The 18,541-nt window shown below is 49.6% G+C and overlaps 1 protein-coding gene across 2 annotated transcripts in view; it reads right to left on the reverse strand.

The window, feature by feature from the left end:
- The window catches only part of LOC118382420 (IQ motif and SEC7 domain-containing protein 1-like), an 88,640-nt gene that overhangs the window by 25,745 nt on the left and 44,354 nt on the right, over window positions 1-18,541 (reverse strand). For both annotated transcript variants that reach the window (XM_052502249.1, XM_052502251.1), the window contains exons 9-10: window positions 18,318-18,479; window positions 17,786-17,962 (exon numbers count right to left, since the gene is read on the reverse strand). In XM_052502249.1, the coding sequence (XP_052358209.1) occupies window positions 17,786-17,962; window positions 18,318-18,479 (339 nt within the window). The remainder of the gene's footprint in view (window positions 1-17,785; window positions 17,963-18,317; window positions 18,480-18,541) is intronic.

The raw sequence follows: 18,541 nt of genomic DNA on the forward strand, positions 1-18,541 counted from the left end.
AGAGAGAACAGGTGATGTGTGCAGAGAGAACAGGTGATGTAAGCAGATGTGGGCAGAGAGAACAGGTGATGTGGGCAGAGAGAACAGGTGATGTGGGCAGAGAGAACAGGTGATGTGTGTAGAGAGAACAGGTGATGTGTGCAGAGAGAACAGGTGATGTAAGCAGAGAGAACAGGTGATGTGGGCAGAGAGAACAGGTGATGTAAGCAGAGAACAGGTGATGTGTGCAGAGAGAACAGGTGATGTGGGCAGAGAGAACAGGTGATGTGTGCAGAGAGAACAGGTGATGTGGGCAGAGAGAACAGGTGATGTGTGCAGAGAGAACAGGTGATGTGGGCAGAGAACAGGTGATGTGGGCAGAGAGAACAGGTGATGTGTGAGAGCAGAGAGAACAGGTGATGTGGGCAGAGAGAACAGGTGATGTGTGCAGAGAGAACAGGTGATGTAAGCAGAGAGAACAGGTGATGTGGGCAGAGAACAGGTGATGTGGGCAGAGAGAACAGGTGATGTAAGCAGAGAACAGGTGATGTAAGCAGAGAGAACAGGTGATGTGGGCAGAGAGAGAACAGGTGATGTGTGGCAGAGAGAACAGGTGATGTGGGCAGAGAGAACAGGTGATGTGGGCAGAGAGAACAGGTGATGTGTACAGGTGAGAGAGAACAGGTGATGTGGGCAGAGAGAACAGGTGATGTGGGCAGAGAGAACAGGTGATGTGCAGAGAACAGGTGAAGCAGAGAGAACAGGTGATGTAAGCAGAGAACAGGTGATGTGGGCAGAGAGAACAGGTGATGTAAGCAGAGAGAACAGGTGATGTAAGCAGAGAGAACAGGTGATGTGGGCAGAGAGAACAGGTGATGTAAGCAGAGAGAACAGGTGATGTAAGCAGAGAGAACAGGTGATGTAAGCAGAGAACAGGTGATGTGGGCAGAGAGAACAGGTGATGTGTGTAAGAGAGAACAGGTGATGTAAGCAGAGAACAGGTGATGTGGGCAGAGAGAACAGGTGATGTAAGCAGAGAGAACAGGTGATGTAAGCAGAGAGAACAGGTGATGTGGGCAGAGAGAACAGGTGATGTAAGCAGAGAGAACAGGTGATGTAAGCAGAGAGAACAGGTGATGTAAGCAGAGAGAACAGGTGATGTGGGCAGAGAGAACAGGTGATGTAAGCAGAGAGAACAGGTGATGTAAGCAGAGAGAACAGGTGATGTGGGCAGAGAGAACAGGTGATGTGTGCAGAGAGAACAGGTGATGTGGGCAGAGAGAACAGGTGATGTGGGCAGAGAGAACAGGTGATGTGTGTAGAGAGAACAGGTGATGTGGGCAGAGAGAACAGGTGATGTGTGTAGAGAGAACAGGTGATGTGGGCAGAGAGAACAGGTGATGTGGGCAGAGAGAACAGGTGATGTGTGCAGAGAACAGGTGATGTGGGCAGAGAGAACAGGTGATGTGGGCAGAGAGAACAGGTGATGTGGGCAGAGAGAACAGGTGATGTGGGCAGAGAGAACAGGTGATGTGTGGGCAGATGTGGGCAGAGAACAGGTGATGTAAGAACAGGTGATGTAAGCAGAACAGGTGATGGGCAGAGAGAACAGGTGATGTGTGTAGAGAGAACAGGTGATGTGTGCAGAGAGAACAGGTGATGTGTGCAGAGAGAACAGGTGATGTGGGCAGAGAGAACAGGTGATGTGGGCAGAGAGAACAGGTGATGTAAGCAGAGAGAACAGGTGATGTGGGCAGAGAGAACAGGTGATGTAAGCAGAGAGAACAGGTGATGTAAGCAGAGAGAACAGGTGATGTGGGCAGAGAGAACAGGTGATGTGGGCAGAGAGAACAGGTGATGTAAGCAGAGAGAACAGGCGATGTGTGCAGAGAACAGGTGATGTGTCTAGAGAGAACAGGTGATGTGGGCAGAGAGAACAGGTGATGTAAGCAGAGAGAACAGGTGATGTAAGCAGAGAGAACAGGTGATGTGTGTAGAGAGAACAGGTGATGTAAGCAGAGAGAACAGGTGATGTGTGTAGAGAGAACAGGTGATGTGTGCAGAGAACAGGTGATGTGTGCAGAGAGAACAGGTGATGTAAGCAGAGAGAACAGGTGATGTGGGCAGAGAGAACAGGTGATGTGTGCAGAGAGAACAGGTGATGTGTGCAGAGAGAACAGGTGATGTGTGCAGAGAGAACAGGTGATGTGGGCAGAGAGAACAGGTGATGTGGGCAGAGAGAACAGGTGATGTAAGCAGAGAGAACAGGTGATGTGGGCAGAGAGAACAGGTGATGTAAGCAGAGAGAACAGGTGATGTAAGCAGAGAGAACAGGTGATGTGGGCAGAGAGAACAGGTGATGTGGGCAGAGAGAACAGGTGATGTAAGCAGAGAGAACAGGTGATGTGGGCAGAGAGAACAGGTGATGTGGGCAGAGAGAACAGGTGATGTGGGCAGAGAGAACAGGTGATGTGGGCAGAGAACAGGTGATGTAAGCAGAGAACAGGTGATGTGGGCAGAGAGAACAGGTGATGTGTGCAGAGAGAACAGGTGATGTAAGCAGAGAACAGGTGATGTGTGCAGAGAGAACAGGTGATGTGTGTAGCAGAGAGAACAGGTGATGTGGGCAGAGAGAACAGGTGATGTGGGCAGAGAGAACAGGTGATGTGTGCAGAGAGAACAGGTGATGTGTGTAGAGAACAGGTGATGTGGGCAGAGAACAGGTGATGTGTGTAGAGAGAACAGGTGATGTGGGCAGAGAGAACAGGTGATGTGGGCAGAGAGAACAGGTGATGTGTGCAGAGAGAACAGGTGATGTGTGTGGGCAGAGAGAACAGGTGATGTAAGCAGAGAGAACAGGTGATGTGCAGAGAGAACAGGTGATGTGGGCAGAGAGAACAGGTGATGTGGGCAGAGAACAGGTGATGTGGGCAGAGAGAACAGGTGATGTGGGCAGAGAGAACAGGTGATGTGGGCAGAGAGAACAGGTGATGTGTAGAGAGAACAGGTGATGTGGGCAGAGAGAACAGGTGATGTGTGCAGAGAGAACAGGTGATGTAAGCAGAGAGAACAGGTGATGTGGGCAGAGAGAACAGGTGATGTGGGCAGAGAACAGGTGATGTGGGCAGAGAACAGGTGATGTGTGCAGAGAGAACAGGTGATGTGTGCAGAGAGAACAGGTGATGTGGGCAGAGAGAACAGGTGATGTGTGCAGAGAGAACAGGTGATGTGGGCAGAGAGAACAGGTGATGTGGGCAGAGAGAACAGGTGATGTGGGCAGAGAGAACAGGTGATGTAAGCAGAGAGAACAGGTGATGTGTGTAGAGAGAACAGGTGATGTGTGTAGAGAGAACAGGTGATGTGTGTAGAGAGAACAGGTGATGTGGGCAGAGAGCACAGGTGATGTAAGCAGAGAACAGGTGATGTGTGTAGAGAGAACAGGTGATGTGGGCAGAGAGAACAGGTGATGTGGGCAGAGAGAACAGGTGATGTAAGCAGAGAGAACAGGTGATGTGGGCAGAGAGAACAGGTGATGTAAGCAGAGAGAACAGGTGATGTGGGCAGAGAGAACAGGTGATGTAAGCAGAGAGAACAGGTGATGTAAGCAGAGAGAACAGGTGATGTGGGCAGAGAGAACAGGTGATGTAAGCAGAGAGAACAGGTGATGTGGGCAGAGAGAACAGGTGATGTAAGCAGAGAGAACAGGTGATGTGGGCAGAGAGAACAGGTGATGTGGGCAGAGAGAACAGGTGATGTGCAGAGAGAACAGGTGATGTGGGCAGAGAGAACAGGTGATGTGGGCAGAGAGAACAGGTGATGTGTGTAGAGAGAACAGGTGATGTGGGCAGAGAGAACAGGTGATGTGGGCAGAGAGAACAGGTGATGTGGGCAGAGAGAACAGGTGATGTGGGCAGAGAGAACAGGTGATGTGGGCAGAGAACAGGTGATGTGTGCAGAGAGAACAGGTGATGTGGGCAGAGAGAACAGGTGATGTGGGCAGAGAACAGGTGATGTGTGCAGAGAGAACAGGTGATGTGGGCAGAGAGAACAGGTGATGTAAGCAGAGAACAGGTGATGTGTGTAGAGAGAACAGGTGATGTAAGCAGAGAGAACAGGTGATGTGGGCAGAGAGAACAGGTGATGTGGGCAGAGAGAACAGGTGATGTGTGTAGAGAGAACAGGTGATGTGGGCAGAGAGAACAGGTGATGTGTGTAGAGAGAACAGGTGATGTGGGCAGAGAGAACAGGTGATGTGTGCAGAGAGAACAGGTGATGTAAGCAGAGAACAGGTGATGTGGGCAGAGAGAACAGGTGATGTAAGCAGAGAGAACAGGTGATGTGTGTAAGAGAGAACAGGTGATGTGTGTAGAGAGAACAGGTGATGTGTGCAGAGAGAACAGGTGATGTGTGTAGAGAACAGGTGATGTGGGCAGAGAGAACAGGTGATGTAAGCAGAGAACAGGTGATGTGTGCAGAGAGAACAGGTGATGTAAGCAGAGAGAACAGGTGATGTGGGCAGAGAGAACAGGTGATGTGAGGTGATGTGTGTAGAGAGAACAGGTGATGTAAGCAGAGAGAACAGGTGATGTGGGCAGAGAGAACAGGTGATGTGGGCAGAGAGAACAGGTGATGTGTGTAGAGAGAGAACAGGTGATGTGGGCAGAGAACAGGTGATGTGTGTAGAGAGAACAGGTGATGTGGGCAGAGAGAACAGGTGATGTGTGTAGTAGAGAGAACAGGTGATGTAAGCAGAGAACAGGTGATGTGGGCAGAGAGAACAGGTGATGTGGGCAGAGAGAACAGGTGATGTGTGTGATGTGGGAGAGAACAGGTGATGTGTGTAGAGAGAACAGGTGATGTGGGCAGAGAGAACAGGTGATGTGGGCAGAGAGAACAGGTGATGTAAGCAGAGAGAACAGGTGATGTGGGCAGAGAGAACAGGTGATGTGGGCAGAGAGAACAGGTGATGTGTGCAGAGAGAACAGGTGATGTGTCAGAGAGAACAGGTGATGTGTGTAGAGAGAACAGGTGATGTGTGTAGAGAGAACAGGTGATGTGTGCAGAGAGAACAGGTGATGTGTGTAGAGAGAACAGGTGATGTGTGTAGAGAGAACAGGTGATGTAAGCAGAGAGAACAGGTGATGTGGGCAGAGAGAACAGGTGATGTGTGTAGAGAGAACAGGTGATGTAAGCAGAGAGAACAGGTGATGTGGGCAGAGAGAACAGGTGATGTAAGCAGAGAGAACAGGTGATGTGTGTAGAGAGAACAGGTGATGTGGGCAGAGAGAACAGGTGATGTGTGCAGAGAGAACAGGTGATGTGGGCAGAGAGAACAGGTGATGTGGGCAGAGAGAACAGGTGATGTGGGCAGAGAGAACAGGTGATGTGTGCAGAGAGAACAGGTGATGTAAGCAGAGAGAACAGGTGATGTGTGTAGAGAGAACAGGTGATGTGGGCAGAGAGAACAGGTGATGTGTGCAGAGAGAACAGGTGATGTAAGCAGAGAGAACAGGTGATGTAAGCAGAGAGAACAGGCGATGTAAGCAGAGAACAGGTGATGTAAGCAGAGAGAACAGGTGATGTAAGCAGAGAGAACAGGTGATGTGGGCAGAGAGAACAGGCGATGTAAGCAGAGAACAGGTGATGTAAGCAGAGAGAACAGGCGATGTAAGCAGAGAGAACAGGTGATGTGGGCAGAGAGAACAGGTGATGTAAGCAGAGAGAACAGGCGATGTAAGCAGAGAGAACAGGTGATGTGGGCAGAGAGAACAGGTGATGTAAGCAGAGAACAGGTGATGTAAGCAGAGAGAACAGGCGATGTAAGCAGAGAGAACAGGTGATGTGGGCAGAGAGAACAGGTGATGTAAGCAGAGAGAACAGGTGATGTGTGCAGAGAGAACAGGTGATGTGGGCAGAGAGAACAGGTGATGTAAGCAGAGAGAACAGGTGATGTGTGCAGAGAGAACAGGTGATGTGGGCAGAGAGAACAGGTGATGTAAGCAGAGAGAACAGGTGATGTGTGCAGAGAGAACAGGTGATGTGGGCAGAGAGAACAGGTGATGTAAGCAGAGAGAACAGGTGATGTGTGCAGAGAACAGGTGATGTGTGCAGAGAACAGGTGATGTAAGCAGAGAGAACAGGTGATGTGGGCAGAGAGAACAGGTGATGTGTGTAGAGAGAACAGGTGATGTGGGCAGAGAACAGGTGATGTGGGCAGAGAGAACAGGTGATGTGTGCAGAGAGAACAGGTGATGTGGGCAGAGAGAACAGGTGATGTGGGCAGAGAGAACAGGTGATGTGGGCAGAGAGAACAGGTGATGTGGGCAGAGAGAACAGGTGATGTGTGCAGAGAACAGGTGATGTGTGTAGAGAACAGGTGATGTGGGCAGAGAGAACAGGTGATGTGGGCAGAGAGAACAGGTGATGTGGGCAGAGAGAACAGGTGATGTGGGCAGAGAGAACAGGTGATGTGTGCAGAGAGAACAGGTGATGTGGGCAGAGAGAACAGGTGATGTGGGCAGAGAGAACAGGTGATGTGGGCAGAGAGAACAGGTGATGTGGGCAGAGAGAACAGGTGATGTGGGCAGAGAGAACAGGTGATGTGGGCAGAGAGAACAGGTGATGTGGGCAGAGAGAACAGGTGATGTGGGCAGAGAGAACAGGTGATGTGGGCAGAGAGAACAGGTGATGTGGGCAGAGAGAACAGGTGATGTGGGCAGAGAGAACAGGTGATGTAAGCAGAGAGAACAGGTGATGTGTGTAGAGAGAACAGGTGATGTGGGCAGAGAGAACAGGTGATGTGGGCAGAAGAACAGGTGATGTGGGCAGAGAGAACAGGTGATGTGGGCAGAGAGAACAGGTGATGTGGGCAGAGAGAACAGGTGATGTGGGCAGAGAGAACAGGTGATGTGGGCAGAGAGAACAGGTGATGTGGGCAGAGAGAACAGGTGATGTGGGCAGAGAACAGGTGATGTGGGCAGAGAACAGGTGATGTGGGCAGAGAGAACAGGTGATGTAAGCAGAGAGAACAGGTGATGTGTGTAGAGAGAACAGGTGATGTGGGCAGAGAGAACAGGTGATGTGTGCAGAGAGAACAGGTGATGTGTGTAGAGAGAACAGGTGATGTAAGCAGAGAGAACAGGTGATGTGGGTAGAGAGAACAGGTGATGTGGGTAGAGAGAACAGGTGATGTGGGCAGAGAGAACAGGTGATGTGGGCAGAGAGAACAGGTGATGTAAGCAGAGAACAGGTGATGTAAGCAGAGAGAACAGGTGATGTAAGCAGAGAGAACAGGTGATGTGGGCAGAGAGAACAGGTGATGTAAGCAGAGAGAACAGGTGATGTGGGCAGAGAGAACAGGTGATGTGGGCAGAGAGAACAGGTGATGTGCAGAGAACAGGTGATGTAAGCAGAGAACAGGTGATGTGTGTAGAGAGAACAGGTGATGTGGGCAGAGAGAACAGGTGATGTGTGCAGAGAACAGGTGATGTGGGCAGAGAGAACAGGTGATGTGGGCAGAGAGAACAGGTGATGTGGGCAGAGAGAACAGGTGATGTGTGCAGAGAGAACAGGTGATGTGGGCAGAGAGAACAGGTGATGTGTGCAGAGAGAACAGGTGATGTGGGCAGAGAGAACAGGTGATGTGTGCAGAGAGAACAGGTGATGTGGGCAGAGAGAACAGGTGATGTGGGCAGAGAGAACAGGTGATGTGTGCAGAGAGAACAGGTGATGTGGGCAGAGAGAACAGGTGATGTGTGCAGAGAGAACAGGTGATGTGGGCAGAGAGAACAGGTGATGTGGGCAGAGAGAACAGGTGATGTGTCTAGAGAGAACAGGTGATGTGTGCAGAGAGAACAGGTGATGTAAGCAGAGAACAGGTGATGTGGGCAGAGAACAGGTGATGTGGGCAGAGAGAACAGGTGATGTGGGCAGAGAACAGGTGATGTGGGCAGAGAGAACAGGTGATGTGGGCAGAGAACAGGTGATGTAAGCAGAGAACAGGTGATGTGTGTAGAGAGAACAGGTGATGTGGGCAGAGAGAACAGGTGATGTGTGCAGAGAACAGGTGATGTGGGCAGAGAGAACAGGTGATGTGGGCAGAGAGAACAGGTGATGTGTGCAGAGAGAACAGGTGATGTGTGCAGAGAACAGGTGATGTGGGCAGAGAGAACAGGTGATGTGTGCAGAGAGAACAGGTGATGTGGGCAGAGAACAGGTGATGTGTGCAGAGAGAACAGGTGATGTAAGCAGAGAGAACAGGTGATGTGGGCAGAGAGAACAGGTGATGTGGGCAGAGAGAACAGGTGATGTGGGCAGAGAGAACAGGTGATGTAAGCAGAGAGAACAGGTGATGTGGGCAGAGAGAACAGGTGATGTGGGCAGAGAGAACAGGTGATGTGGGCAGAGAGAACAGGTGATGTGTGCAGAGAGAACAGGTGATGTAAGCAGAGAGAACAGGTGATGTGGGCAGAGAGAACAGGTGATGTGGGCAGAGAGAACAGGTGATGTGGGCAGAGAGAACAGGTGATGTGTGCAGAGAGAACAGGTGATGTGTGCAGAGAGAACAGGTGATGTGGGCAGAGAGAACAGGTGATGTGTGCAGAGAGAACAGGTGATGTGGGCAGAGAGAACAGGTGATGTGTGCAGAGAACAGGTGATGTGGGCAGAGAACAGGTGATGTGGGCAGAGAACAGGTGATGTAAGCAGAGAGAACAGGTGATGTGGGCAGAGAACAGGTGATGTGTGCAGAGAGAACAGGTGATGTGTGTAGAGAGAACAGGTGATGTGTGCAGAGAGAACAGGTGATGTAAGCAGAGAGAACAGGTGATGTAAGCAGAGAGAACAGGTGATGTAAGCAGAGAGAACAGGTGATGTGTGTAGAGAGAACAGGTGATGTGGGCAGAGAGAACAGGTGATGTGGGCAGAGAGAACAGGTGATGTGTGCAGAGAGAACAGGTGATGTGTGTAGAGAGAACAGGTGATGTGTGCAGAGAGAACAGGTGATGTGGGCAGAGAGAACAGGTGATGTAAGCAGAGAGAACAGGTGATGTGTGCAGAGAGAACAGGTGATGTGTGCAGAGAGAACAGGTGATGTAAGCAGAGAGAACAGGTGATGTAAGCAGAGAGAACAGGTGATGTGTGCAGAGAGAACAGGTGATGTAAGCAGAGAGAACAGGTGATGTAAGCAGAGAGAACAGGTGATGTGGGCAGAGAGAACAGGTGATGTGTGTAGAGAGAACAGGTGATGTGTGCAGAGAGAACAGGTGATGTGGGCAGAGAGAACAGGCGATGTGTGTAGAGAGAACAGGCGATGTGGGCAGAGAGAACAGGTGATGTGTGTAGAGAGAACAGGCGATGTGTGCAGAGAGAACAGGTGATGTGGGCAGAGAGAACAGGTGATGTGTGTAGAGAGAACAGGTGATGTGTGCAGAGAGAACAGGTGATGTGGGCAGAGAGAACAGGCGATGTGTGTAGAGAGAACAGGTGATGTGTGTAGAGAGAACAGGTGATGTGTGCAGAGAGAACAGGTGATGTGTGTAGAGAGAACAGGTGATGTGTGCAGAGAGAACAGGTGATGTGTGTAGAGAGAACAGGTGATGTGTGTAGAGAGAACAGGTGATGTAAGCAGAGAGAACAGGTGATGTGTGCAGAGAGAACAGGTGATGTAAGCAGAGAGAACAGGTGATGTGTGCAGAGAGAACAGGTGATGTAAGCAGAGAGAACAGGTGATGTGTGCAGAGAGAACAGGTGATGTGTGCAGAGAGAACAGGTGATGTAAGCAGAGAGAACAGGTGATGTGGGCAGAGAGAACAGGTGATGTAAGCAGAGAGAACAGGTGATGTGTGCAGAGAGAACAGGTGATGTAAGCAGAGAACAGGTGATGTGGGTAGAGAGAACAGGCGATGTAAGCAGAGAGAACAGGTGATGTGTGCAGAGAGAACAGGTGATGTAAGCAGAGAGAACAGGTGATGTGTGCAGAGAGAACAGGTGATGTGTGCAGAGAGAACAGGTGATGTGTGCAGAGAGAACAGGTGATGTGTGCAGAGAGAACAGGTGATGTGTGCAGAGAGAACAGGTGATGTAAGCAGAGAACAGGTGATGTGGGTAGAGAGAACAGGCGATGTAAGCAGAGAGAACAGGTGATGTGTGCAGAGAGAACAGGTGATGTAAGCAGAGAGAACAGGTGATGTGTGCAGAGAGAACAGGTGATGTAAGCAGAGAGAACAGGTGATGTGGGCAGAGAGAACAGGTGATGTAAGCAGAGAGAACAGGTGATGTGGGCAGAGAGAACAGGTGATGTGTGCAGAGAGAACAGGTGATGTAAGCAGAGAGAACAGGTGATGTAAGCAGAGAGAACAGGTGATGTGTGTCAGAGAGAACAGGTGATGTGTGCAGAGAGAACAGGTGATGTGTGTAGAGAGAACAGGTGATGTGTGTAGAGAGAACAGGTGATGTAAGCAGAGAGAACAGGTGATGTGTGCAGAGAGAACAGGTGATGTAAGCAGAGAGAACAGGTGATGTGTGCAGAGAGAACAGGTGATGTAAGCAGAGAGAACAGGTGATGTGTGCAGAGAGAACAGGTGATGTGTGCAGAGAGAACAGGTGATGTGGGCAGAGAGAACAGGTGATGTGTGCAGAGAGAACAGGTGATGTAAGCAGAGAGAACAGGTGATGTAAGCAGAGAGAACAGGTGATGTGTGTAGAGAGAACAGGTGATGTGTGCAGAGAGAACAGGTGATGTGTGTAGAGAGAACAGGTGATGTGTGTAGAGAGAACAGGTGATGTAAGCAGAGAGAACAGGTGATGTGTGCAGAGAGAACAGGTGATGTAAGCAGAGAGAACAGGTGATGTGTGCAGAGAGAACAGGTGATGTAAGCAGAGAGAACAGGTGATGTGTGCAGAGAGAACAGGTGATGTGTGCAGAGAGAACAGGTGATGTAAGCAGAGAGAACAGGTGATGTGGGCAGAGAGAACAGGTGATGTAAGCAGAGAGAACAGGTGATGTGTGCAGAGAGAACAGGTGATGTGGGCAGAGAGAACAGGTGATGTAAGCAGAGAACAGGTGATGTGGGTAGAGAGAACAGGTGATGTGGGCAGAGAGAACAGGTGATGTAAGCAGAGAACAGGTGATGTGGGTAGAGAGAACAGGTGATGTGTGCAGAGAGAACAGGTGATGTGTGCAGAGAACAGGTGATGTGTGCAGAGAGAACAGGTGATGTGTGCAGAGAGAACAGGTGATGTAAGCAGAGAACAGGTGATGTGTGTAGAGAGAACAGGTGATGTGGGCAGAGAGAACAGGTGATGTGGTAGAGAGAACAGGTGATGTGGGCAGAGAGAACAGGTGATGTGCAGAGAGAACAGGTGATGTGTGCAGAGAGAACAGGTGATGTAAGCAGAGAACAGGTGATGTGTGTAGAGAGAACAGGTGATGTGCAGAGAGAACAGGTGATGTGTGTAGAGAGAACAGGTGTTGTGTGTAGAGAGAACAGGTGATGTGGGCAGAGAGAACAGGTGATGTGTGTAGAGAGAACAGGTTGTTGTGTGTAGAGAGAACAGGTGATGTGGGCAGAGAGAACAGGTGATGTGTGTAGAGAGAACAGGTGATGTGGGCAGAGAGAACAGGTGATGTGTGTAGAGAGAACAGGTGATGTGTGTAGAGAGAACAGGTGATGTGGGCAGAGAGAACAGGTGATGTAAGCAGAGAGAACAGGTGATGTGTGTAGAGAGAACAGGTGATGTGTGTAGAGAGAACAGGTGATGTGGGCAGAGAGAACAGGTGATGTGTGTAGAGAGAACAGGTGATGTGGGCAGAGAGAACAGGTTGTTGTGTGCAGAGAGAACAGGTGATGTGTGCAGAGAGAACAGGTTGTTGTGTGCAGAGAGAACAGGTTGTTGTGTGCAGAGAGAACAGGTGATGTGTGTAGAGAGAACAGGTGATGTGGGCAGAGAGAACAGGTGATGTGGGCAGAGAGAACAGGTGATGTGTGCAGAGAGAACAGGTGATGTAAGCAGAGAGAACAGGTGATGTAAGCAGAGAGAACAGGTGATGTGGGCAGAGAACAGGTGATGTGTGTAGAGAGAACAGGTGATGTAAGCAGAGAGAACAGGTGATGTAAGCAGAGAGAACAGGTGATGTAAGCAGAGAGAACAGGTGATGTGTGTAGAGAGAACAGGTGATGTGTGCAGAGAACAGGTGATGTAAGCAGAGAACAGGTGATGTGGGTAGAGAGAACAGGTGATGTGGGCAGAGAGAACAGGTGATGTAAGCAGAGAGAACAGGTGATGTAAGCAGAGAACAGGTGATGTGTGTAGAGAGAACAGGTGATGTGTGCAGAGAGAACAGGTGATGTGTGTAGAGAGAACAGGTGATGTGTGCAGAGAGAACAGGTGATGTAAGCAGAGAACAGGTGATGTGGGCAGAGAGAACAGGTGATGTAAGCAGAGAACAGGTGATGTGTACAGAGAGAACAGGTGATGTGGGCAGAGAACAGGTGATGTGGGCAGAGAGAACAGGTGATGTAAGCAGAGAACAGGTGATGTGTGCAGAGAACAGGTGATGTGGGCAGAGAGAACAGGTGATGTGGGCAGAGAGAACAGGTGATGTGGGCAGAGAACAGGTGATGTGTGTAGAGAGAACAGGTGATGTGGGCAGAGAGAACAGGTGATGTGTCTAGAGAGAACAGGTGATGTGTGCAGAGAGAACAGGTGATGTGGGCAGAGAGAACAGGTGATGTGTGTAGAGAGAACAGGTGATGTGTGCAGAGAGAACAGGTGATGTGTGCAGAGAGAACAGGTGATGTGGGCAGAGAGAACAGGTGATGTGTCTAGAGAGAACAGGTGATGTGGGCAGAGAGAACAGGTGATGTGTGCAGAGAGAACAGGTGATGTGTCTAGAGAGAACAGGTGATGTGGGCAGAGAGAACAGGTGATGTGGGCAGAGAGAACAGGTGATGTGGGCAGAGAGAACAGGTGATGTGGGCAGAGAGAACAGGTGATGTGGGCAGAGAGAACAGGTGATGTGTGCAGAGAGAACAGGTGATGTGTGCAGAGAGAACAGGTGATGTGGGCAGAGAGAACAGGTGATGTGGGCAGAGAGAACAGGTGATGTGGGCAGAGAGAACAGGTGATGTAAGCAGAGAGAACAGGTGATGTGGGCAGAGAGAACAGGTGATGTGGGCAGAGAGAACAGGTGATGTGGGCAGAGAGAACAGGTGATGTAAGCAGAGAGAACAGGTGATGTGTGTAGAGAGAACAGGTGATGTGTGTAGAGAGAACAGGTGATGTGTGTAGAGAGAACAGGTGATGTAAGCAGAGAGAACAGGTGATGTGGGCAGAGAGAACAGGTGATGTGTGCAGAGAGAACAGGTGATGTGTGCAGAGAGAACAGGTGATGTGGGCAGAGAGAACAGGTGATGTGGGCAGAGAGAACAGGTGATGTGGGCAGAGAGAACAGGTGATGTAAGCAGAGAGAACAGGTGATGTGGGCAGAGAGAACAGGTGATGTGGGCAGAGAGAACAGGTGATGTGGGCAGAGAGAACAGGTGATGTGTGTAGAGAGAACAGGTGATGTGTGTAGAGAGAACAGGTGATGTGTGTAGAGAGAACAGGTGATGTGTGTAGAGAGAACAGGTGATGTGTGCAGAGAGAACAGGTGATGTGTGTAGAGAGAACAGGTGATGTGTGTAGAGAGAACAGGTGATGTAAGCAGAGAGAACAGGTGATGTGTGTAGAGAGAACAGGTGATGTGTGCAGAGAGAACAGGTGATGTATGCAGAGAGAACAGGTGATGTGTGTAGAGAGAACAGGTGATGTGTGCAGAGAGAACAGGTGATGTGGGCAGAGAGAACATGTGATGTGTGTAGAGAGAACAGGTGATGTAAGCAGAGAGAACAGGTGATGTGGGCAGAGAGAACAGGTGATGTGGGCAGAGAGAACAGGTGATGTGTGTAGAGAGAACAGGTGATGTAAGCAGAGAACAGGTGATGTGTGTAGAGAGAACAGGTGATGTGTGCAGAGAGAACAGGTGATGTAAGCAGAGAGAACAGGTGATGTGTGTAGAGAGAACAGGTGATGTGTGTAGAGAGAACAGGTGATGTGTGCAGAGAGAACAGGTGATGTGTGTAGAGAGAACAGGTGATGTGTGTAGAGAGAACAGGTGATGTGTGTAGAGAGAACAGGTGATGTAAGCAGAGAACAGGTGATGTGTGTAGAGAGAACAGGTGATGTGTGCAGAGAGAACAGGTGATGTGGGCAGAGAGAACAGGTGATGTGGGCAGAGAGAACAGGTGATGTGTGTAGAGAGAACAGGTGATGTAAGCAGAGAGAACAGGTGATGTGTGTAGAGAGAACAGGTGATGTGTGTAGAGAGAACAGGTGATGTGGGCAGAGAGAACAGGTGATGTGTGTAGAGAGAACAGGTGATGTAAGCAGAGAGAACAGGTGATGTGTGCAGAGAGAACAGGTGATGTGTGTAGAGAGAACAGGTGATGTGTGTAGAGAGAACAGGTGATGTGTGCAGAGAGAACAGGTGATGTGTGTAGAGAGAACAGGTGATGTGGGCAGAGAGAACAGGTGATGTGGGCAGAGAGAACAGGTGATGTGTGTAGAGAGAACAGGTGATGTGTGCAGAGAGAACAGGTGATGTGTGTAGAGAGAACAGGTGATGTGGGCAGAGAGAACAGGTGATGTGGGCAGAGAGAACAGGTGATGTAAGCAGAGAGAACAGGTGATGTAAGCAGAGAGAACAGGTGATGTGTGTAGAGAGAACAGGTGATGTGTGCAGAGAGAACAGGTGATGTGTGTAGAGAGAACAGGCGATGTGTGTAGAGAGAACAGGTGATGTGGGCAGAGAGAACAGGTGATGTGTGTAGAGAGAACAGGTGATGTGTGCAGAGAGAACAGGTGATGTGGGCAGAGAGAACAGGTGATGTGTGTAGAGAGAACAGGTGATGTGTGTAGAGAGAACAGGTGATGTGGGCAGAGAGAACAGGTGATGTGGGCAGAGAGAACAGGTGATGTAAGCAGAGAGAACAGGTGATGTGGGCAGAGAGAACAGGTGATGTGGGCAGAGAGAACAGGTGATGTGTGTAGAGAGAACAGGTGATGTAAGCAGAGAGAACAGGTGATGTGGGCAGAGAGAACAGGTGATGTGGGCAGAGAGAACAGGTGATGTGTGCAGAGAGAACAGGTGATGTAAGCAGAGAACAGGTGATGTGGGCAGAGAGAACAGGTGATGTGGGCAGAGAGAACAGGTGATGTGTGTAGAGAGAACAGGTGATGTAAGCAGAGAGAACAGGTGATGTGGGCAGAGAGAACAGGTGATGTGGGCAGAGAGAACAGGTGATGTGGGCAGAGAGAACAGGTGATGTGTGTAGAGAGAACAGGTGATGTGTGTAGAGAGAACAGGTGATGTGTGCAGAGAGAACAGGTGATGTGTGCAGAGAGAACAGGTGATGTGTGCAGAGAGAACAGGTGATGTGGGCAGAGAGAACAGGTGATGTGTGTAGAGAGAACAGGTGATGTGTGCAGAGAGAACAGGTGATGTGTGTAGAGAGAACAGGTGATGTGTGTAGAGAGAACAGGTGATGTGTGTAGAGAGAACAGGTGATGTAAGCAGAGAGAACAGGTGATGTGTGTAGAGAGAACAGGTGATGTGGGCAGAGAGAACAGGTGATGTGGGCAGAGAGAACAGGTGATGTAAGCAGAGAGAACAGGTGATGTGTGCAGAGAGAACAGGTGATGTGTGTAGAGAGAACAGGTGATGTAAGCAGAGAGAACAGGTGATGTGTGCAGAGAGAACAGGTGATGTGTGTAGAGAGAACAGGTGATGTGTGCAGAGAGAACAGGTGATGTGTGTAGAGAGAACAGGTGATGTGTGTAGAGAGAACAGGTGATGTGTGCAGAGAGAACAGGTGATGTGTGCAGAGAGAACAGGTGATGTGTGTAGAGAGAACAGGTGATGTGGGCAGAGAGAACAGGTGATGTGTGTAGAGAGAACAGGTGATGTGGGCAGAGAGAACAGGTGATGTAAGCAGAGAGAACAGGTGATGTGTGCAGAGAGAACAGGTGATGTAAGCAGAGAGAACAGGTGATGTGGGCAGAGAGAACAGGTGATGTGGGCAGAGAGAACAGGTGATGTAAGCAGAGAGAACAGGTGATGTGTGTAGAGAGAACAGGTGATGTGGGCAGAGAGAACAGGTGATGTAAGTAGAGAGAACAGGTGATGTGTGTAGAGAGAACAGGTGATGTGGGCAGAGAGAACAGGTGATGTGTGCAGAGAGAACAGGTGATGTGGGCAGAGAGAACAGGTGATGTAAGCAGAGAGAACAGGTGATGTGTGTAGAGAGAACAGGTGATGTAAGCAGAGAGAACATGTGATGTGTGTAGAGAGAACATGTGATGTGTGTAGAGAGAACAGGTGATGTGGGCAGAGAGAACAGGTGATGTGTGCAGAGAGAACAGGTGATGTGTGTAGAGAGAACAGGTGATGTGTGTAGAGAGAACAGGTGATGTAAGCAGAGAGAACAGGTGATGTGTGTAGAGAGAACAGGTGATGTGGGCAGAGAGAACAGGTGATGTGTGCAGAGAGAACAGGTGATGTGTGCAGAGAGAACAGGTGATGTAAGCAGAGAGAACAGGTGATGTGTGTAGAGAGAACAGGTGATGTGTGCAGAGAGAACAGGTGATGTGTGTAGAGAGAACAGGTGATGTGTGTAGAGAGAACAGGTGATGTGGGCAGAGAGAACAGGTGATGTGTGTAGAGAGAACAGGTGATGTAAGCAGAGAGAACAGGTGATGTGTGTAGAGAGAACAGGTGATGTGGGCAGAGAGAACAGGTGATGTGTGCAGAGAGAACAGGTGATGTAAGCAGAGAGAACAGGTGATGTGTGTAGAGAGAACAGGTGATGTGGGCAGAGAGAACAGGTGATGTGTGTAGAGAGAACAGGTGATGTAAGCAGAGAGAACAGGTGATGTGGGCAGAGAGAACAGGTGATGTAAGCAGAGAGAACAGGTGATGTGGGCAGAGAGAACAGGTGATGTGGGCAGAGAGAACAGGTGATGTGTAGAGAGAACAGGTGATGTGGGCAGAGAGAACAGGTGATGTGTGCAGAGAGAACAGGTGATGTGGGCAGAGAGAACAGGTGATGTAAGCAGAGAGAACAGGTGATGTGGGCAGAGAGAACAGGTGATGTGGGCAGAGAGAACAGGTGATGTGGGCAGAGAGAACAGGTGATGTAAGCAGAGAGAACAGGTGATGTGTGTAGAGAGAACAGGTGATGTAAGCAGAGAGAACAGGTGATGTGTGTGTAGTGGCAACTTTCTAAAGTCTTTATCTGGATTAACAATAGAACATTAAGTAACGTTCCAGCTAACAGGCTGAGTACATTAGTCAACACGTCCATCTGTCTCTAGTCCACACTGAGACCCTAGTTGCACACAGAGACACCATGTTAAACTGAGACTCACACTGTGCTTGACTGTGCTTCACCTAACCATTCACCTATAAGTACAGCCACTACTGGCCCAGAGGAGGTGATATTCTCTTCATTTCATAACTGAGTAATCACATCTAGTGAAGTGAGTATCATACCAGCAGCTACTGCCTAGAGAGGAGACTACAGAGCTCTACTTAATGTCACAGGGCACTATACTACACATACTAGTGACATAGGATACATCTGAAATGGCACACTTTTCCCTATATAGTAATGCACTACCTTTGGTCCAATGAGGGGAATAGGGTGCTATTTTGTATGTAGCCTTAAACACAGAACACGAGGCAGGCTGGTGACCTCTAACCCCTCACCTGCATCTGAGAGGTCTCGTAGCGAGCTGCTGAGGGCACTCCTCTTTAGCCCCTCCCCCATGGCGTAGTTGTCATCAAGGTTCCCTCGACCCAATTGGCCGTTCCCAGAGTCCTTCTTCAGCCCCGAGCTCTGTGATAGACTGGGAAGGACCACGCCCTTCTGCTTCTCTAGCTCCGCTATAAGGGTATGCAGAGTCAGGTTAGATTACAGCTCTGGGCCCTGTCAGTCAGCCTTGAGCTCTGTGATGGGACGGACCACGCCCTTATGCTTCTCCAGCTCCATTACAGTGATATAATCAAAGGAGCTTCTGAATCAATTAACGTTAACTCGCTCTGATATCCAAAAGTTATTTCTGGCTGTATGTAATAACACAAAAAAACGCTAATAATGCAAGCAATAACACACACAAAAAACTAAATACTGCAAAGTTGCTTAGGAGCTGGAAGCAGAGCTGTCATGTCTGTCGGCGCCATGTTACTTATTTATTTTCAGTAGTCTTGAGGTTCAAACCTAGGTATTTCCATTACTCACACTCTATGCGGTATTTCTCCATCTCCTGGACCTCTGCAATGGATTCTCTCAGGTCGTCAGTGAACTTCTTCCTGTCCTGAGGGTTGGGAGCGTTGAAGTTGATTAAAAGCTTGACATCCGCTCGGGGAACCGCCGATGTTAACCGCACACCGTTAGGATAGTCTAGGAGGGATGACATCAGAAGAAAAATAACATTTACCCCGAAAGTAGGTTGCAGCAACAGA

The sequence above is a fragment of the Oncorhynchus keta genome, unplaced genomic scaffold (genome assembly GCF_023373465.1).
Source record: "Oncorhynchus keta strain PuntledgeMale-10-30-2019 unplaced genomic scaffold, Oket_V2 Un_contig_1530_pilon_pilon, whole genome shotgun sequence".
Taxonomy (NCBI): Eukaryota; Metazoa; Chordata; class Actinopteri; order Salmoniformes; family Salmonidae; genus Oncorhynchus; species Oncorhynchus keta.